This window comes from Lissotriton helveticus, chromosome 4_1, assembly GCF_964261635.1.
Source record: "Lissotriton helveticus chromosome 4_1, aLisHel1.1, whole genome shotgun sequence".
NCBI classification, from domain to species: Eukaryota; Metazoa; Chordata; class Amphibia; order Caudata; family Salamandridae; genus Lissotriton; species Lissotriton helveticus.
Genome location: NC_136063.1, coordinates 1,704,005,789 through 1,704,030,265, shown reverse-complemented (window position 1 = coordinate 1,704,030,265; position 24,477 = coordinate 1,704,005,789). Strand labels below are relative to the sequence as shown.

The 24,477-nt window shown below is 39.1% G+C and overlaps 1 protein-coding gene across 2 annotated transcripts in view; it reads left to right on the top strand.

Annotated features, from left to right (window-relative positions):
- The window catches only part of LOC144827656 (gamma-aminobutyric acid receptor subunit gamma-4-like), a 2,222,498-nt gene that overhangs the window by 440,927 nt on the left and 1,757,094 nt on the right, over nucleotides 1-24,477 (top strand). For both annotated transcript variants that reach the window (XM_078685892.1, XM_078685893.1), the window contains exon 2: nucleotides 16,256-16,407. In XM_078685892.1, coding sequence (XP_078542018.1) covers nucleotides 16,256-16,407 — 152 coding nt within the window. The remainder of the gene's footprint in view (nucleotides 1-16,255; nucleotides 16,408-24,477) is intronic.

Sequence of the window (24,477 nt, the reverse complement as noted above, 5' to 3'; positions counted from 1 at the left end):
CTCCGTCCCATCTTGAGGTTCTTTAATGCGCCTATTCGTCAGCTCATTATCCAAGCTACTATCTTATCACGCCTGGACTATGCCAGTGTTTTACTCCTTGGCGCTAATAAGGCTGAAATCTTACGTCTTCAGCGAGTCCAGAACGCGGCAGCGCGTGCTCTTGTGGGACTCCCACGTAGATGTTCTGCCAGAGCTACTATTAGTGCCTTACACTGGCTACCAATTCAATCAAGAATTCAGTTCAAGACGCTTTGTGTGGCATTTAAGATTCTGAAAGGTACTAGCCCTGCGCTTCTCTGTCCTCTTTTAACTCCCTACATTCCCCAACGTAATCTTCGCTCCTTGGGCCAACATCTGGTGACTATACCTAAGTTCAGACTTTGTCGTGTTGGCGGCCGCTCTTTTCGACTACTTGTGGCCAAATTGTGGAATTCCCTGCCTACATCCATTCGTTGCATCAACGAACCATTATTATTCAGGAAAGCCATTAAGACCTTCCTCTTTCCTCTGAACTAGGATCCTTTTGTTCCGCCTACTAGTCTCCTGTACAATGATCGGTCAGCGCCGGGACGCCCCTTAACTGGGACAGCTGTGCGCTTCAATACATTTATAACATAACATTATAACATAACATATGGTTCCATTCAATCCCCCATCATCTTCAACCTCCACATGAAACCTGGGGCTCAGTTCACTGATAATAGACAAAACTTTACCAATATGTCAAAAATTTCTTCTCTGCTCCAGACATTGCCCTCCCTGAATTGCTGCCTGCACCTCATCCAGAACTTGGCGAGTGCGGGCAGATTTAGCAAGGCTTTGCACTGGTGCAGTTACAAAGAGTGACTGAAACGGTAAACATCCTTTACACCGCGGATGTTTCAACGCAGTGCTGTTACGACGCGTCCTTTACAACGCAAGTCGTAACCACGACTTGCACTGGAGGGCGCTACAGGATTAAGAATATTATATTTACTATTCCAACACCTTCCCTAGTGTCCACGGGGACTGGTGTTAGAATAGTAAATTATACTATTCACGATCCGCGCCCCCAACGCAAGTCGTTGTCATGACTTGCGTTGTAAATGACACGTTGTAACATCACGCGTTGTGACGGTATGCGTCGTACCGTCATACATTCACTGAAACTAATGCAAAGTTTTGAATTGGGATTTACTTCCCAGCTCAAATATTGATTTGCGCTGGTAAGTAGCACTTTAGTAATGCAAAATAGAGGTCTGCTCTACTTTATGTCAGATGTTGCCCCACGGGTGGCACGTTGGTGTTCCTATACAACCACTCATTGATTTTCATGTAAAGACTTATTTATTAAAAGGTAGTCAGGGCTCTGCACCACACATTTCTGGCTTCCTAAGTCAGGCATTACGTTTTAGAAGTTTTTTCAAAACATTTCTGTTAAAAATGGGGGTCTCTAGTTGGCAGTGGTATGCACCTTGTCAGAGTAAGGACCCTTCCTTCGAGCAAGGTTAAGGGAGTTACATACCACAGATAACGCCTTCTCACCCCCTTGGTAGCCTGGCACGAGCAGTCAGGCTTATCTTTGAGGCAATGTGTAAAGCATTTGTACATTTAACTCACAGTAGCAGTGTGAAAACACTACAAATGGACACCACACCAGCTTAGAAAATAAACAATCTTTATCTAAACAAAACAGGACCAAAATGACAAAAATAAAACATATACAACACACGATACCACTTTTTAAAGGTTTAAGTAATTCAGTCCATAGAGCTCTAAGGACGTGTCGATTTTAGCTCAATGTACCATTAATGCGTCAAAATTCAAAATGAAAAGGGGGGAAGTGTCAGAAAGCACAGTGATGCATCAATTCTTGAGTCCCAGGGGAATGGAGGCATTAGTTTTGCTACAACACAGGAGAAGTGTTGCGTTGATTCCTTACTGTGAGGAGAAGCGATCTGTCAAATTACAAAGAGGCTCCTTACTGCTAGGCGATGGAAACTTGGTGCACCAGTGCGATGCTTAGATAATCCAGGCACGCTGGGTTGACGCGGTGGTGAAACAGGCACTGAGTTGATTCTTCCAGCCACAGGCAGGTGATGCTTCGATTCCTTCAGCCGCACAGCAGGGCCTGAGTCAAAGCCGGAGAGGAGGTCTTGTTGGATGTCAGAGACACTGCAAGCTTGCTGTGGGAAAAACGGCGCTGAAATGTGATTCATGGATTTTCAGCTCTTGAAGAGGCAAAACCACCTCCAAGGGCCCAATACTGGAGTTGACACAACTTGGCAGGTCAGAACTCCCAGCAGAGAGAGAGATGCGCGATCGCACGACACATGTTGGCCACCTCCTAGAGTGCTCCGGCGCTTTTCACCTGTTTTTTCTTCATAAATGCCGATTTCTGGTCAGTTTTGCAGCACACATGAGGTCGCTTGAATAATAAATTCAGCACCTGTGGAATGTGGTGATTTTCGTCGGGTTTGACAGGCATAAGCAGCATTTCTTTTCTTCCAGCCTTTGCCTCCAGCTCTGCTTCCAGGTTCTGCCAGATTTCTCAGTCAGGGGGGCGGAGCCATCCTTCAGGAAAGGGCCTGGCTTGGACCTAACCACTCCTATAGCCCATTATAGCTGCTGCACCAGCTCTAATAAGGATTTCTTTATTGCTGCTTTATATTTCTTCTCTTCCTTTCTATTTTTATTTCATCTCTTTTTACAAATTTTTTGTCTCTTGATATAGAAACAAAATGGATAATATTCATACAAAAAGGAGACAGCAGATTTCACATCCGCCAATTAAATCAAAGGCGGTAGAGTCTTCAGAACCTTTATTATCCTTAATTTTAGAGGAAATTCAAGCACTTCACTACAACACAGATTCTATTGCCTCAGAGATTAAAACTGTACAAAAAGAAATGGTGAGTTTGTCAATGAAAATCTCTGATAATGCAATTAAGTTACAGGATAATAAGGCTAAGCTTAAAACTTTTACCCCACTTGTTGCGAAAATTTCACCTAAGTCTAAACGGCTTCTAGATATGGAAAATCGCAACAGACAATACAACTTATGCATTTTTTATTTGCCAGAGGATGTTGAGGTTGGCAACTGCAGACTGTATTTGGAGAATCTGCTTCCTGGCCTTCTACAAATTAAGTTTTCGAAAAGACTTTAGATTGATAAGGCCCACAGGATTCCTTCACATCGCAATCCTCAACATACTAAACCCCGTCAAATGTTATTCAAAGTTCTCCAACATCACCATCTGGTTCTAATTCGAAAGGCAGCACGAGAAATTCCTTCCTTGATGGTCAATGGGAATAGAATTTTTATTCATCAGGATTTTGCTAAGGAAACTGTTTCAATTTGCAAAGAATTCACTGCCCTTCGTCCTTAACTGCACAGTCTTGGGTTCAAATATGGTCTCTTTGACCCTTCAACATTACGCATCCGGAAAGACAATCTTTCAAAATCTTTTCATCATCCTGATGATTTACGTTAGTTTTTGGATCAGCATTCACAGCATTCCATGGAGACTCATGACTCTAATACTTGATTACAACTAACTACATTTGTTCTGCCATACTAATAGTTATTTATTACATAGGGCACCAACGGTTCCGGTCATGCTTGTAAAGCGTATGTGCGTTTCATTCCTGATATTTCTGTATTATGTTTGTTGTTTATTCCTTGTTCTAATTTCTTCCTGTCCTTTTACTAGTTCTAGAGTTACTGTTTTTCTTTACTATTTCTCTATTTCTTCCTCTCCTTGATTTTTTTTCTCTCTCTTCATTATGGTTAATGTCCACAATATTAAAGTCGATTCACTAAACGTTAAAGGATTACGCCACCCAGTTAAACGTACAAAAAATTTAGATTATTTAGGTAGTAGTAAGGCAGATAAATGCTTTGTTCAAGAGACTCATATAGATGACAAAATCTTAAATTATTTGAAAAAAAGTGGGTGGATACTATTGTTTCGTCACCTGCTAATGGTAAAAAAATGGAGTAGCTATTTTCTTTGCAAAAAAATTACATTGTCAAGTCTTGAGTAAAACTTCAGATGTGGAGGGAAGATATATTATAGTTAAAATTAAAGTTCGTGATACAGTAATTTTTTACTTAATGTTTATGGTCCTACTGCAGATGACCCTGTTTTTTGGTCTAATATCACCACCGAGGTTCTAAAGTTGGGCAAAGTTCTTTTAATTGTTGGAAGTGATTTTAATGTTATTGCTGACCCATTATTAGATAGACTATCTAGTACTAAGTTTCGCCCTCCTAAGATTTTTCAGGCTTTTAAATCATTTATTCATACCACCAAGTTAGTTGACATTTGGCTATGCATTTCCCTACAGAAAAATGTTTTACATTCTTCTCTAACCCACATAATTCACATTCAAGGATTGATTATTTACTAATCTCCACACAACTAATCGAATCTGTAACTAATCCTAAAATTGGTAATATTGACGTCTCAGATCATGCCTTGATTTCTTGTGTTCTGAATATAAGTTCAACTTTTACAAAACAAACTAGATGGTGTATGAATACTTGAATTGTTCTTAATGAACATAATAAGCCAAAAATCTTAAATGCCATTCAAGATTATTTTTTACTTAACCCTGATGATTCCACTTCTATGGTCAATAGATAAGACGCCTTTAACGCCTACATTAGGGGTATAACTATTTCTATTATGGCCTACAAAAATAAAGCATTCAATGCGCAAATCAAAAATGTGGAAAAAAATATTGCGAAATTTAAAGACTTTTTATTACTTCCAATGATCCTCAATTCAGAGTCAAGCTACAAAAGCTCCAATATGAATTTAACGCAATCCTTAGTAAGAGAGCTGGCATCCAAATCTCCAATTCTAAAGCTAAATTTTGTTTTAATGCCAATAGATCTAGTAAACTTTTAGTTAATTACTTATGTATAAAAAAAGATAAGACGCAAATTACCTCAATGCATGGCCCTAATGGCGAAACTGCACTATCTCACAATAATATTGTTAAAGAATTTTTAGATTTTTACTCAAAATTTCACAATCAAATAGGCTTGGGCTAGAGTTACCCATTACTGCAGATGAAATTTTAGCAGCCATAAAATCTCTTAAACAAAATAAGTGTCCTGGCCCCGACGGTATCCCAGCTGAGTTTTATAAAGAGTTCCAATCCCAACTTTTGCCTTACTTATTTCAACTTTTAACTTTTTGTGGTTCTTCAGGAACAATCTCAGGTTCTTTTACTGACACTTTAATTATTGTCCTCCCCAAACCGGATAAAGACCCCACTCTTTTTTCAAATTATCGTCCTATATCTTTACTAAATCAAGACTGTAAATTATATGCTAAAATACTTGCTTCTAGATTGCCCCTGTGCTTGATTCTATTATACACCCAGATCAATCAGGTTTTATGAAGAATAGATACTCTACAAATAACACAAGAACTTTATTATATGTTATTGAACAGAGTTCCACTTTAATTTCCCCCTCAGGAATTTTGGCTTTAGATGCAGAGAAAGCCTTCGATAAAATTCATTGGCAATTGTTATTTCAAACCTTGTTAACATTTAATTTTGGTCCCTCGTTTATTTGCATGATTTCTGCTCTGTATTCTGCTCCCACTGCTCGTTTATTTATTAATGGACAAGTATAAAATCAGTTTTCCCTTTTTAGAGGCACAAGACAAGGCTGTCCCCTTTCTCCACTCTTACTTATAATTGGAATTGAACATTACCTTACTCATGTAAGAAAATGTGATCATATTAAAGGTATTACGATTAAGGATGTTTACTATCAAAACCTTGGCTTATGATGATGATGTGCTGTTATTTATTAGTGATCCTATATCCTCAATTCCCTCTTTATTAGAAATTATTATGAAATATTCCACGGTTTCTGGTTACAAACTTAATATTAATAAGACTGAATTTATCCCCTTGAAACATCTTCTGTACTCATCATATGATACCTATGACTAATATTATTTGGCAAAAGGACAAATTAAAATATCTTGGTATTTTATTTTCATCTTCCATAAAAGCAACATTAACATTAAATAGTAACTTTATCCTAAAATATATTTAAAAAGAACATCTAAGTGGTCTTCACTTCATCTCTCTTGGTGAGGTAGAATGGATTCCATTAAAATGACTATTGCTCCTAAAATCTTGTATACCCTTGCTATGATCCCTACTCAATTTCCATTAACATTTTATAAACACATTGATAGACTTCTCTCCAAATTTCTATGGAATAATGTCACCTCGTAGTGGTTATAAAAAATTAAAAATACCTAAATGTAATGCTGGATTTGGCTTGCCTGATATTTTTCTATATCATAAAGCATTTATATTGAAACAAAGGGGCATATTAGCAAGGGGCTTTATCTCCGCTTTTTTGGCTTTAAAAGCCAAGAAAGCGGAGATAAAATTATCTCCCTCTTACCAAGCTGTCGCTAACACCAGTTAGCGACAGCTAATAGGAGATAGTGACCATCTTGGGCCCCGCTTTGCATGTCAGTGATATTTATCACTAATGACATGCAAAGTGGGCGTGCCAAGATGTTAGCAACTGAAAACAGTCGCTAACATCGCTATCTCCTATTACCAACTTTTGGAGATATTCGCGCTAAGCGCGAATATCTCCAAAAGCTAACACTTGCCCAGGAGCAGTTCTTAGCCATGTTATCCAATGGGAGGTGGCTAACATGGCTAAGAGCATTTGCTCGATAATGCATGAATATCGCTGACTTTTCAGCGATATTCATGCATTGCGGCCATTTTTTATCGCATTTGCGATAAACCTTGCTAATAGCAAGGTTTATCTGCGATAAAAATCGCCGATTTGCGGCGATAATTTTTGTCTCTAAACAAGTTAGAGACAAAAATGATCTCTATTGGTTGGTAATATGCCCCCTAGTTCTATACGGTTTACTCCTTCCTCTTTAAATAATACTCCTACTTGGCTTCACATAAAACAATCTCTTGTAAATCCTTTTCCATTTCCCACCTTGCTAACAATGTCTAAGAAATCAACATTTCTACAACAATCTGTAATTATCAAATCCACTAAACTAATTTTTAATGACCTAGATTCAAATTTTCTATCTCTATACTGAAGACTTGTCATTATGGCATATTAGAACATTGGAATGTTGGGAGCTCCATTTAAAACAATGGAGTGCTCCGGGCTTATAATGGCTAGCATAAGCCTGGAGCTCCAACATTCCAATGTTTCTTTGATCACAGCTCTGGCTGTGAACTAAGGCTTTAGGGAATGGGAGGGGATTCCAATCCCCTCACGCTCACGTAAGGCTTTTTTTTTTTTAGATCATTCTGCCCTCAAGTGGCAGAATGTTCTAATAGCCTTATAGCCCTTTGTAGCTGGGCTATACCGGCTATTAAAGGCCCTTGCCTTTGCCTCGGGCCTTTAACGCTGGAGAGGGCCTTTAATAGCCGGTATAGCCCTTTACGGCAGGCTATAAGGCTATAGTAATGTTATTAAATTAAATAAAAAATTTAATTTCTGTAATTCTTGGATTAAGGCTGGTATCTTTTATCTTAAAGATATCTATTTCAACAATGCTTTCATTGCCTTTGAAGATTTACAAATTAAATTTAGTTTACCTCAATCTGATTGCATTAAAGTTGAGTTTTTATGTAATTCAATTTTAGATTCTTTCGCTCATGGTATTCCGTCTACTGTTAAAGCAGATTCAGTAGTATATATTCAAACTATCTCTACGTCATCACATACTGTTTCCATTTTATATAAAAAATTATCTAATTCTATAGGAAACAATTTAAATATAATCTCAACATTTTGGAATACTGAACTCTCAATTTCTTTATCTAATTATACTTGGAAGAATATTTAGCTTAACAGTATTTCAGGCTGGCTACCTGTGTCGCTTTACCAAACCAATTCTTATATTTTTTTCAATTGTTTATGGACCCCAGCATGTTTATTTCGTGCTAAACTGATACAATCTGAAACATGTTGGCATTATAAATTACATCCTGGTTCATTACAACATTTGCTTTCTGATTGTCCTTTAATTTTTAAATTTTGGTCTGATGTTTGGGATATTATATAAAAGATATTGAATAAACATGAGGGTATTTCTTATAAACTGCTAATATGTAAATCATTAGGTCTTTTGCATAACTTAACTGAACTAGAGGGGAAACAATTTAATTATTTAATATCAGCTGCTTTAAAATCCATTACTTTTTGCTGAAGGATATTTCCTCATTATCAGTACAGGCTTGGTGGTCACGTAGAGGACCTCAGTTATCTCTGAATGGGATTAATCATAACTCTAACTTTTTTCAATCTTTTTGGTTACCTATAGATTTATATTTGTCCTCATAAAATGTATATTTTCTACTTCGTTATATCGTGTTATTGTTAATATACCTCTTTACTTATATGATAAAAGTAGCTCTGTTTTACAATAGATGACATAGTTATTATACATGGTTCCCCTCCCTTCCCTCCCTTTTTTTGATTTTCTCCTCCACCTTCTTTAAATGAATAGTCATACATCTATACCTATTGTAATTCATTATTGTTGTTTTTAATTCTCATATTTTGATGAGGAATTTTTTGCTCATGAATATTTTTTCTGCATTGTCTGTTTGTGTTACTTATAATGAAAGATTCAATAAAATATTTTGAAAAAAAAAAGAACTCCTGGCAGAGCAGTTCAAGGGAGCTGCAGAAGAAGTCTTCGATGGCCCTGAGACTTCCAACTAGAGGCAAGCACATACAAGCCCTTGGAGAACTTGTAAAGTCGGGTTCCATAGTCCAATTCTTCCACCGCTCACAGACCAAAGCAACAACTGCAGGCCTACACAGCAAAGCAAAACTGCAAAGGGGCAGTACTTCTTATGACAGCTCTTCTGATCTTCTTCTTCTTAGAAAAGTCCTCAGTCAAGAGGTGTTCTAAAAATGAGGGGTACAGGTCCAATACTTATAGTCCTCTTTACCTTTAAAGTAGGCATACTTTAAAGGATACTCTTTGTAGTTCACATATACTGTCTTGCCCTGACCTGGCTCCAGACACATTACAGGGAGGTGTGGACAGCATTATGAGAGGACAGGCACAGCTCTATTCAGGTGTCAGTGACAACACCTCCCACACTCTAGATAAGGAAAGCCCATCAGCCTGGTGTTGGGCAATCAGTATATGTAGGGCACACTCTCAGCCCCCTTTGTGTGACAGTCTAGAGTGAATGCACAACCAGCCCAACTGTTAGTCTACACCAGATGTGGATTCCACAGGCAGGCAGAGGGACAGGCTGGTAAAGCAACAAAATGCCCACTTTCCAAAAGTGGCATTTTAAAACACACACTTTAAAAACCACCTTAATAGAAAGATGTGTCTTTAAACTCTGAGTTCAGGGAACCCAAACTCCAAATTTCCATCTCTTCTTAATTGAAAGTTACACTTGTAAGATCTTACAAGGCAGTCCCAATGATAACCTATGGAAGAGATAGTCCTTGCAATAGTGAAAAGCGCAATTAGAAGTAGTTCACTATCAGGACATGTAAAACACACCAGCACATTTCCTACCTTTCACATACACTGCACCCTGCCCATAGGACTACCTTAGGTTTGCCTTATATGTAATAAAAGGGAAGGTCTGGGCTTGGCAAGTGGGTGCACTTGCCAGGTCGATATGGAAGTTTAAAAGTGCACTTGAAGACACTGCAGTGTCAGGCCTAATACATATTTGCAGGGCTGCTAATGTGGGTGGCGCAATGGGTGCTGCAGGCCCACTAGTAGTATTTGATTTACAAGCCCTGGGCTCACACAGTGCACTTTACTAGGGACCTACCAGTAAATCACATATGTCAATAATGGATAGCCAAACAATCACAATCTACACAGGGAGTGCTTTCCACTTTAGCACTGATCAGCAGTGGTAAAGTGGCCAGAGCTCAAAACCCAGAAAACGAAATCCAGCATACAGTCAAAAATACAGGAGGTACAGGCAAAAAGACAGGGGAAACCCCATCAAAGATGCCAGGTCTAACAATTTCTAACATTGCATATGTGCTACAATGTATAGCACACAAAGAAAGCTAGCAACGTTTTTAAACACACATCCTTGAATTATTGTGCAATGTTCTGTATGTGGTGAAAGCCCGCTTCAAGCGTACAGGCACAGGTAATAACAGCGGTGCCTTATATTAGTACATATGGTGCTGTCCTGCTGTCTCCCTATCATGCAGCACAGTGTGACAGCGTTGGTTGCTGCACTGTGTTGCATGACAAAAATAACAAATTTGATCCCATATAGGACTTTGTTGAAGCTCGAACCAAAACATATTTCTGGTAAATTGCAAACACTAGACAAACTTGGCTCAATTTTCATGAACTTTGAGGACTTGCATCCCCAGCTTTCAACCAGTGCCATGTCACTTGTAATCACTGTACAAAAAACCTTACCCTCAAAGAACACATTGCAAAAAAAACAAAGATGGCCTGGTCCCAAAGAAGGTTGAATAATTCTTTATAAAGTGATTTCAGAACTGTTGTTCAAGCTTGCATTCAGCTGAGTGTTGAGAAAACAGTAGCTCATTGAGACCAGCAGGTCTTAGGGATGGTTTTTGGGAGAAAACACAATAGGTCCTATATATTTTCTTTGGGACCCAATTGCACACAGTATACAGGCAAGTATAATGCAGGACAATCTAACATTGGAAAGCAATAGATTTATTCATCTTATTTTTTATCTTTTTTGTAAAATTATTATGATTTACTGCTCACAGAAAACTGAAAAAACATGCTCTAGTGAGTGAAAAACATATAATTACGCAGGATTGGGTACCACAATTTTTGTTTTCTATTCTGTAGATATTAGGTGCTCACACACCTGTCCTATGATGATCTCAACTGAATGAGATCGAAACGACGCCGATCATTGCTGTGGCAACTTCACAGCAAGGATACTATCAGAATGGAGGAAAACGGGGCCCCCTTTAGCTCTGGTGGTGCCCAGTGCGACTATGTTTGTTGGTGCCTCCCATCCCCCCAATTACCACCTCCAACACGGATTCCCTCACTAACACCCTTTAACAGTGACCCTCAAGTCCCCATAACCACTCTCTCTCACATGCCTTTCTTTTGTTTTATAGTGCTACTTATACCAGTAAAAGGTGTCAGAGCACTTTACATCACGCACAATATACTCAGAGACAATCAATCACACGTCTGTAAATCACTTTAGAGGAAATGTTACATCAGAAAGAGGACAACAAAGTGCAGGGCTCACATCTCCTCCGTTGTGGTAGGCAGTATACTTTAGGAGTGCTTGATCTGGAGAAGCACAAACTAAGAACTTAAAACTTATCACCACGGTTGGGGCTTCTCTTTACTATTAAGAATTGATTTATTCACAAATGAACCCTTCATGAAACATTAGATTAATGAAAAGCTTGAGGGAAAACCCTAACGCTGCAACCTATGTATTTCAATGTACATGCAGCTCTTTGATGACAGTTAATAGCTCACTGTTCTAGATTAGAATTTAATGTATAAATTGCAAGTAACATAAGGATCTCGGCAACAAAAGTAGTAACACACTGAACTGTTCACAACATGCACACTTCTGTGATCGATTTAAAGTAGTTAGAGGGCATATTAGCTTTCTGCCTACTTTATAATGAGTCAAAACTTCTACTAACCAAAACTTGATCTCTCTCCAGCAGGCAGGTCCGTTAATCACCGTTGTTATCTTGGCATTTTTATAGTTGTCTGAAAATTGCTGGAGGCAAGGAACCTGAGCACGTGCTTTTAAATCCACAATATATTTGCCAACACAGTGCCCCCTGACGTCAACGCCCGGTGCAGTGGCACCAATCGCACCGCCCTTGAGCCGCCCCTGGAGGAAAAAGTGTAAAAAAGAAAAAAAATGAAAGAAATAGGCACTCACCATCTATGTAGTCAAGATCAATGAGAAAATACTTGTTTACATTGTTAATGCTCTGACCCTGACACAATTTTGGAAGGTGCCGAAAACACCCCTATTTAAAGGATAATACATCATGATGCAGTAACAGGACCCTTCTTTTTACCAGATCCCAGCTACCTCCACAATCATTTGTTGACTGTATGCTTGCCTTTGACCAAGTACAGGTCTCAGCAGGTCTTGGCTAGTTTTGTGCTATTCAAATACAACATACACACATGCACTTTCCCGTTTCGTAACCCCATCTTAATGCTCAAGCAGCTCAGTTTTCAAATGTGAGATTTTCCTGGTTTTGCAGAAAAATATTCTCTCATGCCACTGTTGGAACTAGAACTGACGAATGGCACCATGCCTTGTGAACAACTGAGGAAATCAGAATTTATTTTTGCACATCGATTCAGTACAGTACCGATTTGGTTTTGTGCTTCTCTTCCCTGGTCAATAAGCGCAAAGTAATTAGAAAGGGAAAGCAAAAAATACGTTTTAGATCAAAGTTTGAAGATCTGTCGATGTCTAAGGAAGCAAACTCAAGGCCACTGACTAAGCCTGCCTGTGAAGAAGATGTGTCAGACTACAACAAGAAACGCGGGGTTGCAGAAGCAGCCCTCTACCGCCTATGTCAAATAATTGCCTCTAACAAAACTGAGGAAATCATCAAAATGTTTAAGGAAATAACATTTCATGTGTCTCTAGAACAATGAAATTTTGAGAATCCAGCCAATGAGATCCATACTGGAAGACTATGTCTGATACTGAATTGACAAGTTAAGAGGAAATATATTATTACATAGCTTGCAATAATGAGCCAATTGTACTATCCCCTTTCTTAAAGTTCCACTTCCTATCCATAAAGTAATTAACCAAAGTGCTGAAAGCCATAAATCTACTACATACAGTAGCCGATTTGTGAACGAGCACACCAACACACTTGCTTCAAAACCATAAACCGCCTAAAATAATCTTACCACTTAAACTGAAGTTGGTCATAACAATGAAACCCTCCTCGCCACACATAATAACAACATAGCAAAGAAAGTATACATTTACCATTCCACCACCAACCTGATCATCCTTGGTTAACTAACCTAAGAGCTGATCGTTTGCATATTGAAATGGATGTTCAAAAACCGAAATAATACCATGAAGTAGCTCTTGGCAAACGATAGAAGGGTTTGTTTACTAAAGACTAGTTTCCAATAGTTTAACCTTCTTTATAATTAAATAATAATTATTTTATATTGATTTTACAGTGAATTTAGACAAAACTGAAATCATTGAGGGGTGAGCAAGTATGTGATAAGACAGCAAACATCCGGCGAACAGCAATACAATATACATGCTTTCTAAATCTCTGCACATTTACTTTGAGCCCAGCCCAGTTCCAGGACACACAAGTGTTTTATTCCAAAGAACAGCAGCACATTTTCGTTTCCTTTTCCTTATGCGTTTTGGCTTGAAGTACAGCCTTGATCACAGGTGAAAACAATTTTCTACAAAGTGTGTTGATGCATGCTTAGTTTTTAAAGTGTGCTGCTGATCTCTGCAATAAAATACTGTGTGTCCTGGAACTGGGCTTAAGCCTTTCTCCTGTGTATGTGATTGATGGGTTGCGCCATACCCATTGTACTGAAGCCAATCTGCAGGGTCAGGGGCTCCTTTGTCTCGGAGATTCTGTCTGGATTTAAATCAGGAGCATGACCTTCTTGCCTCCACGTGAAGAGGATTATCCCAACACAGTGAAATGTGAAGGTGAGCAAGGGATTCGGAGAGGAAAGCATTTCCTCCTGATCTTTCCAGAATACCTGTGCTTTCCAAAGACGTCATATCTGAGCACCACACCACAAGTAAACCACACTGCTATTAAATTAATTTCGTATTCAACATTAGTGAATTGAAAACACAGGGCATTAATAATGAATATTTACATTTCAACATTGAAGAGCATTTTACAGTGCACTATGGGAAATGTATTTTTTTAACAGAGTCATGTGACAGAATGGTTTGAAGCATGGACTAACACACTTTGCAGAGAATTGTTTTCACCTGTGAACAAGGCTTTACTTCAAGCCGAAACGCATAAGGAAAAGAAAACAAAAATGTGCTGCTGTTCTTTGGAATAAAACACTGTGTGTCCTGGAACTGGGCTTCAGCTTTTCTGCTGTGTATGCGATTGATGGGTCGTTCTGTACCCATTTTACTAAAGCCGTCCTGCAGGGTCGGGGGCTCATTTGGTTTGGAGGTTCTGTGTAGATTTAATTCAAGAGCATGACCTGCTTGCCTCCATGTGTAAAGAAGAGGATTATCCCAATGCAGTGAAATGTGAAGGTGAGCAAGGGATCTAGGGCCAGATGTAGGAAGCGTAATTCCGGTCGGTAACGGCCGAAATTACCGAATTTCGGCCATTACCGACCGGAATTAGGCTTTTCATATGTAGATGGCTTCATTTCAGATTCGGTAATTTACAGAATCGGTATTTAAGAATTCGGTAAATTACCGATTCTTAAAAATACCGAATCAGTAAATTACCGAATCTGAAATGTAGGTAGCACTCCAATGAGTGCTTTTCCCATCTTAGGATTCGTTATTTACCACCAACTAGAAGTTGGTGGTAAATAATGAAAACCTTAGAAAAAGCATTTTTTTTGCTTTTCCAACAGTGCCATGTTGCAGACATACATGCCCTTAGGGCATGTATGTCTGCAACTTGTGCACCCATACACATTTGAGGGGTGCAACAGGGTGTCAAAGTGACACCCTGCCACCTTTCAATGTTTCCCCCATTTACCGAATCGGTATTTACCGATTTGGTAATTGACATTCGTTCCTATGGGCCACCAGGCCCATAGGAATGAATGGCAATTACCGAATCGGTAAATACCGAGAACAGAGAGAATTGTTTTCACCTGTGATCAAGGCTGTACTTCAAGCTGAAACACCTAAGGAAAAGGAAACGAAAATGTGCTGTTGTTCTTTGGAATAAAACACTGTGTGCCTCATTTATGAGGCCGTGCGTCACTTTTACGCCGCCAGTGCGTCACTTTTTGTGACGCACCAGCAGCGTAAAAAATGTGCCTTGTTGCACCATATTTACAAAGTGACGCATCTAGGTAGATGCGCCACTTTGTAAACACCTCGCTACATTATACCTACGCCAGGTATAATGTATGCAGGGGGAGCGTTTTGACGCAAGACAGGGCCATAGAAGTGACGCAGTGAAATCTACATCATGCCAGCTCCTCTTGGCCTCCTCCATTGATCTCCTCGACACTCCGACTGCATTCACGTTTGTCAAATTGTAGTTCAGTTGATGGTAGTATTCTGTCACCTCCGTGAAGCTGATTTGGTTTTCCCGTGGACTGCACCCCATCTTCCTCTTATCCTTGGCCTTCTCTGACCCCGATTTTTCTTGCTGGTGATCTGTGGGGCTTGTGGGGTTCGCATTGACCTCTGCACTCGGTCCGGGTGCATCCATGGTGCTACGCACTTTATTTTTGTTTCCCTTTGTTTTTGTTCTGCTTTTGTGGTGCCTTTTCCTGCTTGATGCGTGGGACTTGCAGGCCTGTCGCTGGTTTTTGCTGATTTTTGTATTGCTATTGGCCTCATCGTAAAAAAAAATTGCGTTCGTGTTTCGCATTTTTGCGGTGTCGCATTGACTTTATCGCGGACATTTGACACATTATTGTGATACTATCGCATGATACCACCGTGTTGAGATTACAATGTTAACACAGCGTTATTTTGCTGCGATGTGAAGAGTTGCGTTAAGCTAATTTTGTGGTAATTGTCACACGTTCTTGAGAATATCCCACTTTGTTTGCAACAGTACGTTTTTTTCACTGCAGAAAAAATACTCAAGGTTCATATATTCTTTTCTGCACCAGACGCAAACATCGACTGTTGCTTTCTCAAAACCGATCAAACCGCAGCAAAAAATAAGGAAAAATAATAGTTCACACTAAAACATGTAATTTAGAGCACCTCGATGTTAATTAGCACCAGCCAGAAAATGTACTGCTCTCAGCTTTCATATTCAAAGATGCCCTCAAGGGACACAAGCAAATGTGTAAGGATGTCGTCCATAATGAGCGGTTATTATGATTCCTGTAACATTTTCATTCCATTATTTAGCTGCAGGTTCCCTGGATGTAGACAGGAACTTTTTTTTATTATTTCTTCATAGTGACAGGCCTCAGTATTCTCTACAAACCATTACAGTAAGCATTCAGACTTAAAGGGAATGGTATGTATTTGCAATACATATGAATACTCATTAACGTTTCCCATCTTTTTTTTCCAGCACAGAAAGCACGGAAGAATATGACGACGATTACGTCAGTGTCAATAAAACTTGGGTCCTGGCACCAAAAGCCACACATGAGACAGATGCCACTCAGATCCTGAACTCGCTTCTCAAAAACTACGACAACAAGTTAAGACCGGATATTGGCAGTACGTTTCTTCATATTTGAATTTTTTTTCCATGTCGCGGGCATTTATATTCATTGCCATAAAAAGAAGAATTGCACACATCTCAACTTTGTACAACTTTATCAGGAACGGTTAGCTTTCTGATTATGCTTCGAAAGTATTGCTAATTTGGACTAGATTTGTAGCAGTTTTTTCTTTCACCCTCAAATTAGATTTTATTGTGGTGTTGTTTTTATTTAAATTTGTTCTTAACAAACGCCCTAGAATAAAAACATTGACTTCAGATGCTAATTTTCTTTCTGAAATTAATTTCTTTATTTTGTTACTTCAATTGGTTTTGCCTATGAATGTTTTTTTTAATTTGTTTTCTAGCATTTTAGCATAATGACTTTTCTTAAAAATTAAACATTCAGCAGAGTGAGCCTCTACAAAATTAACCTTCATGAAAAGTTTCAGAGAACACTCTAGTGGGTAATTTCTACATTTATTGAAATTTGAGAGTGAAAGTGTGATGATGCCGGTGCACTCCAGCGTGTTGCTGGCAGGTGATTAACTTTACAGATTATTCAGTCGCTTATCTTGAGGAGCACATTTAATTGCTCTGGATTCATAAGCTTCTACTGGGATTTGTAGAAAAGTATATTTATCCCATTCGTTCATTCATTTAGTCATTACAATAGTGTCCATTCACGAGCAGCTGGATTTTGCCTCTCTTTTTTGTGTGCTTTTACAGCATCATTGTCACTGCATTACGGCGACAATCTGTAAACATAGGACAGTACATGCCTACAATCATATTCTCGAACACTGAGTGCTAGTAAAAACAAACAAGGTTGTTGCCATGTTTAAAAAAGCTTTCAAAATACGTAATAGAATAAAAGGTTTTATGCAACCAAAATTGAAACACATTTTCAATACTGCATTGTCAACATCATTCACACGTTCATTCATTAACTCATTCATCTAGATATACATTTTAGATTCCTATAGTACAGTGCCTGAAATTAAATGCAAATACATTATTCACCTGTGCATATTCATATTTAGTTCAGCAACTGGGCATTTCAAATTAATTCTATGGATCAAGCAAAGCGAGCAATGTATATTTTTTAAATCTCAGAATTATTTTAATATTTCAAAAGGACACTACTGCCATCATTCCATCCTCCGGGTCGTCTTGAGACGTTTGTTGAAGGATGCCACTCTCTTCAGATGCAAAATGATATCCAAAGAGTCACCTGAAGGTCGTTCCATCAAATAAAATGAACAATATATTTTTTTTCAACATGATCCTCATTGACAGTGACATTTCAGGGTGCTCCTTGTTTGACTGCAAGTGACGTATTGATACAATGAATACATTAATATAAGGTTGAGTAGAGCCTCCTCTATTTTTAATAAATAAATAATATGTACATGTGCAATGTTAATGATAAGGATGTGGGCTTGGCTCTGTGGGGACTTGAGGATTGTCTATGTGGATAGTAATTATCCCTCATCACATTTTTGTTGCAAAGACAACGCCAGTGCAGAGAACCTATCAAGGGAAAGGAAAGAGATTTGTTTCATACTTTTACATTCAGAAAAGGAATCAGACATGGTCCTTGTAAAGATGTGCCCCGTTACTCCATTTACACAATAAAAGAAGAAACACCGGGTTTCCTTTCACACATTAACAGCAGGGCAAGTAGAGACTAGTGGTTGTCCTGGAAATTGATGCAAGCGGTGCACATTTACAGCTGGGAAAGAAAATAGTCATGGTCTGTGTACTGGTCTTCTCTAGAACTCCATTCAAACAATACCCAAATTAATGACAGACTAAAACTTGCTGTCTCACTTTTTGTACCTGGTCAAGGAAAAGCATGGATACTTACACGTGGCAGGGGGTCGGAGCAGAATGATCTTTTTAATAGGTACAAGAAACAGCATACATATTGGGGATGTCGTGTCGGAGCTGCTTTCCTGCTGTTGTTCTCTAGTATGCCCAAGTTCCATGATGTACTCTGCAAATAAAACTTTTATTTTTACCAACCTGAGCGAAGGCCTGTCTTACACCTGTACTAAGAATTGAGCGTGTATGAGTTGGGAGGGAGGACTGGGCCAGCAATAGACTGTTTATTCAGGAGGACTGAGGAGTGGATGCATGACTGTTCCAAAGGGGAAAAGGACAGCCGGCAGACTGACGTTGGAGAAGTAACTGCTACATTGGGAGAAAATGGCCTTTTTTGTGTGGTCATCCTAATGTCTTTGCTGAATGTGATTGCCAGTTTTTATACTGCACACTGGGGCTCCTCTGTCCAATCCCCAGTTAATGTGCTCTTACCCTTAAAACATGTAAAAAATGGATAATCCTAGATTGGCATGTTTAACTCTGATGTAAGGCCATGGTATATGATGTAAAAACTAGACCCATTGTACGAAAAGGTAAATGTCACCTCTAAACAGCAGCACTTATTGTGGAATCCAGTAGTGTGACTGGGTAAATATGTCTTGAGTCCTTCCCTTGTAGCCTGACTTCTGCAGTTTCATTCTGCAGTGTGACCTATTAAAATAACCAATTTCAACTGTTAAAACCTCCCTTTTAAATATTAGTAAGTCAACCCTATGTAGGCCTTGTAGCTCACAAGGAAGCTTGCAGGGTATGAACAAGTTGTAAAGTGGGAGATGTAGAAAATGAATGCAACTTTGTACTTACAATAACAAGGCCCTAAAAACATTTTTCACCGTTGCAGGTCTAGCTGTCCTATGTACAAAATAAGAGCACATATTAAAATTCTAATACTGTATTTCAGGAATGGGACAAACTAGAAATAAAAAGGCTGTTTAATTGTTAATAACAATCTAAATCAGTTGTGGAGTCAAATGTATAATAAATTTTAAGGAAAATAAACTTTAAAAAAGTTACCCCTTCCCTGCTTACATTTCCTGGAAACTAGTTTGCTTCTCCCAGCCTGTAGTTAACCTGAGTGGATGTAAATGAGTTGTGAAATCTCTCCCAGGAGTTACACAATAGGTGATTCACCGCAATGGGCAGGAATGATTTATTTGAGCCCAGCAGAAGCGCAGGGGCCTTCCTCAATGTCAAATGCTTTCTAACAGATCTGTTGAGCCAAAAGTAACACTGTCATACATGGAAGGGAGGGCATAGAATTTCATGAGAATTCTTGTGCATACCCTGTCTGGTTTGTTGAAGGGCCCTGCATTTGTTCTACCAGACTTCAGTCTCCTGGTTTGCTGTGGGTACAAGGCCTGCTTCAAATTGGATTTTAGCATTAGATGAGGGAGGATACTAGTTATTATCCTAAGACACTACCATACACACACCCTGCCACCAGGGCCTAAGTTTAGTGCGGCAAAAGACTTTCACCATCTTGAAAATGCCCTGGCACATGGCATTTTGGGCCATTATGCAGTAAATGAACTACTGAAAAGTGGGTAGGTTTGCCATTGGGATATTTTACTGCATTGGTTATGTAATTTCATGGAGGTCCCCCTCCCACTAACTAGTGCCATGCATATATGTGATACCCCAAGGCACCCAATCAGAGCACATTCTGGATCTTCAGAAGAACAGAAGAGGACTGGACCTGTTGTCCGGGACATGTGAGGAGCTGTGAATAACTGGAACTGCTCCCTTTGGTACCCTGGGCAAAGAAGATGCACTCCAAGGGTCAGCTGACTGACCTCCTTTCTGACTAAGGGAGGCAACAATCTTTAAGGGAAAGGAGAGATGTGGTACATTGGCCAGAGCAGCTGACTCCAGCTTGGGTAGCCCGCTGTTCGATCCCTGGCACCAGCAGAACCTCATCTCAGCTCAGCACCATGTGACTCTGGGCAATAGCTCACTTAATCTCCCAGACGGCCCCCAGCACCTTGAAAACGAAAATGGGTGATATGTTTGCACTTTCCAAATACAAATTATTATTTCTCTTTAGGTGTCCAGCTGACCAGTAGCCATTGAACCTAGACTGGACACTGCTGGCTTTTGCCTGACACCTTGTGAGTTTCTAATAGTCTTCACTTGGGTCCCCAGGGCTTTAGAACAACCTGCATGTGGTTGGTTGGACACCGGAATAAAGATTTGAAACTATTGAAACTTTCCTGGTGACCAGTGAACCTCAGAAACCTTTTAAAACTTTTTTGACTTATAAACTTTCAATCACACCAATACACTTGGTGTTTCCACTCAAGCTTCATTGCAGTCAGCCTGGGAATGCACCTTGGTTCTGGTCTACATTGCCCATTGACTTTCTTGGTGATGTCTTTACTTAAATCTTTAAAACAAAATTCCTCTTGTTCCCCTTATTTAATTTTGGTTGCTTTGGTGTAATTTTGTTTATTAAGGTTTTCTGACTGTTTTGATACCCCTTGTTAGAACTGTCAGCCTTAGGGTGGGCTTCCCCCAAACCATTTGCCTCACTCTTTCAAGTTTTTCTGATCTTGTTTTTGTTAACCATAGGATTCTGCACTTTACCACTGCACAGTAAAACATAGTAACATTGGGTTGACCCAATTTGGCATATTTTACTTACTTATAAACCCCTAGAAAAATGGTGCTACATGTACTCAGAGTTTGTAAATTAAATGCTACTAGTTGGCCTGCAGCACATGTAGTGCCACTCAAATAAAAAGCGTTGCAAATCTGTCTCAGGCCTGCCATTGCAGCCTATTCGTGCAGTTTAGACTTACAATTTGACCTGGCAAAACGAACCATTTGTCAGGCCTTAACCTTCTTTTTTAATACATTTAAGTCTCCCCTTTGGGTAGGCCCCAAACAACCCATAGGGCTGGATACAATGTGTTTAAAAGGCATGACATGTTTAAGTTTTACATGTCCTGATTTTGAAAAACTCTTACATTTGTTTTTCACTATTGCAATTCCTATCTCTTCCATAGGTTAACATTGGAGTTACCATATCACATTTAATAAGGATACATTCCAAATGGGAAGAGGTAAACAGGTCATGTTTGTTGTCTTTGGAATTGTAATGAAACATCCTCTTAGATGCTAAAGTCAGGGTTTGAATTAGCCATTTAGTGCTTGCAGCCTGTCTCTGGGTCCCATAATTAGTTGCAGTTAGTTGGCAGTTGGCATGCCTACTAGACAGCTACACACAACAGAGAGCTTGGGTATACCTGGATAGGCCATTACTAGCAGTATGGGAGGGCAGTCCTAGGCACAGATCCACTGATACCTAAATGTGTTCTGCCTTAGCTTCATACTCCATGTAGTTAGTCTGGAGCTAGGGCAGGGGAGGCAGGATGCCTAAGCACTTCAACAGGAATCCTCTTTCCCGCCTCAAAGAAGGTGCCATGTAAAAATATTGGATCTTAGAAACTAGCTCTTCAGAACACTTCTGGACCTGTGGAAGATTTTTTCAGGAAGAATGACTGCTGTGTTGCAGAAAGGACTTTCAAAGACTTAGGGTGCATGGCCTATCTCCAAGAACCTGCACGTCTCAGAGTTATACGTAACGGCCAAGTGGTATTCTTTACCGAACCCGAAGAGGCTGTACAGGCTCTTGAAAAATCACTTTGGAAAAGGGAAAAGAGGGCAATTGAACTAGAATCTAAAATGTATTAATAGCGACACTATCTCTTCTGTCTGGCTACAATGTTGATATAATACTTAAATAACCCTTGGCCTATCTTACTTTCCCATTTCACTTATTCACTTTTCTCCTTTCTATTTTTTTCTCTTTGTTGGCTGCTTATACATCTTTTAGGACATGGCCAAATATAGATACACTTATGAAGCGGTAGGGGCAGTTGTCATGTAAGCTCCTTCACTATGCTGTCTACACAGTGGCAACAAGAGATAGAGGGGTGCTCCCCCCTAAGGGACGTGAGGGTGCAAGGGTGGTGGTGGGGTTCTGACAAGGGAGGGGGTGGGAAAAAGCGGGGGTTAAAAAGGAAGAAAAAGTCTATTGCAAGAAATGAATTTGTTTTAAAGAACATTAGAACATTTTTGGTTAAAAAAAAGGTATCAACAGAGGGAAACTAATCACACGGGAGAGATTGTAAATTATAAAAAATGCCTAAACTAAGACTATTAAGTTGGAATGTAGATGGTCTAAATAGTAAAATAAAAAGGAATTTAGTGCAAGAAGAGATTACAATGTATAATCCAGATTTTGTGCTACTTTCAGAAACTCATATTAAGTACCAGGACAGAAAATTGCTGTCCCAGATGGGTTACCAATTGGTTGTTTGCTCTACTCTAAATGCGACTATTAGAGGGGTAGCTATTTTAAAACAAAAAAGAAATCGGTTTGAAACAATTAAAACAGCTTCAGACGCTCGGGGTAGGTGGGCTATTGCCCAGATACAAGTCGATAACAAAAAATGTGTACTATGTGTGTTATATGGACCCAATATCAATGACCCCAAAATATTTGAAGAGTTAAGCATAGAGCTATTAGATTGGGAGGGAGAATGTATAACTGCGGGGGATTTTAATTCTGTCATTAATTATAAAATAGATTCCGCAGGGCAAAGCAACCCTAACAGAATGCATAAAGTTAGATCAGCTATATTAGAACTAGCACGATTAAACAATCTGAAAGCTATATGGCGTTTTAAATACCCTCTGATAGCAGGTTACACTTACTATTCTGCGCCGCATAGATCTTGCTCTAGAATAGATATGATATGGGCTTCAGACCAGATAGCTGATAATTGAGAAATTGAAATATGCCCAAAAATTACATCAGATCACAATCCTCTGCTACTTGAATTTGTAATAAGAGATCAAAAGAAATAAACACGAAATTTTACATTCCCAAGATACTTATTGGCTGATGCTAGGTTTATAACACTATTGAAAGAACATATACATGAGTTCATACTATTTAACATCAATACTGCTAATATAAATACAGTATGGGATACTTGTAAGTGTAGCATCAGGGGGTTTGCCCAACAATATATATTGATATCAAATGCCGAGAACCGCCGTGCTAGCAAGAGAATCACCTTTAACATATTACAAATCGAACAACAACTTGCCGACGCTACGCGACATTCAAAAACCGATATTGATGAGATTAGAATAAAGCTAGTGGAATTACAGTCTTGTATAAAAAAAACTTTAAGGGAAAGTTATAGTGCTAAAATCCATAAATATAAACTAACCCAGTATGAAGGCGGCGATCGTATAGGCAAGGTACTTGCATATAAGACGGCGGATAAAAAAGCTAAAACTAAAATCAAGGCAATAATAGGGTTAGATCAAGGTATCTATGAACAAGCAGAACAAATACTAAATGAATTTGCTAAATTTTACCAAAACCTATACACTCCAGATAATATACCTTCCAAAAGCACAATAACACAATACCTCAATAAATATTTACCATCGCAAAGGCTTCTAAATATAGAAGCTTTTCAACAATTAAACCCAAAAATAACACTATTTGAAATAAAACGAGCAATTGACGCTCTACCGCTAGGAAAAGCAGTTGGTGAGGACTGTTTACCTTTGGAAATATATAAAATTTGTGCCCACAAACTACTACCACTTTTGGAAAATGTGATTAATTCAATACTCACATCTAAGCATGCACCACCATCTTGGAAAATTGCCAAAATAATTTTTTTCCTCAAAAAAGGTAAACCTGAAAAAGAGTGCGGTTCATACCGCCCAATCTCTTTGCTTAACTCAGACGCAAAAATTTTCTCTAAAATTCTAGCCAACCGTCTCGCTCCTATTATGCCTGAAATGGTTAATTCACAACAACACGGCTTTGTTACAGGTAAAGACACTACCGCTCACGTAAATATGGCAATCACAGCTTTTGATGTTGCTGAGACTATTCACACCCCACTCGGTATGATCATGCTAGATGCGGAAAAGGCATTTGACCGAGTGGGGTGGGAATATCTGTGGGAAGTATTAAAGAAAATGGGAATATCTGGACCATATCTGGACTGGGTTTGCTCATTATATGAGGAACCACAGGCCAAGATTAGTTATGGGGGTAATGACTCAGCTAACTTTAAGATAGGAAGAGGAACAAGGCAAGGCTGCCCTCTTTCCCCATTACTTTTTGCTCTATCTCTTGAACCCTTCTTAAATGCACTAAACGAGCA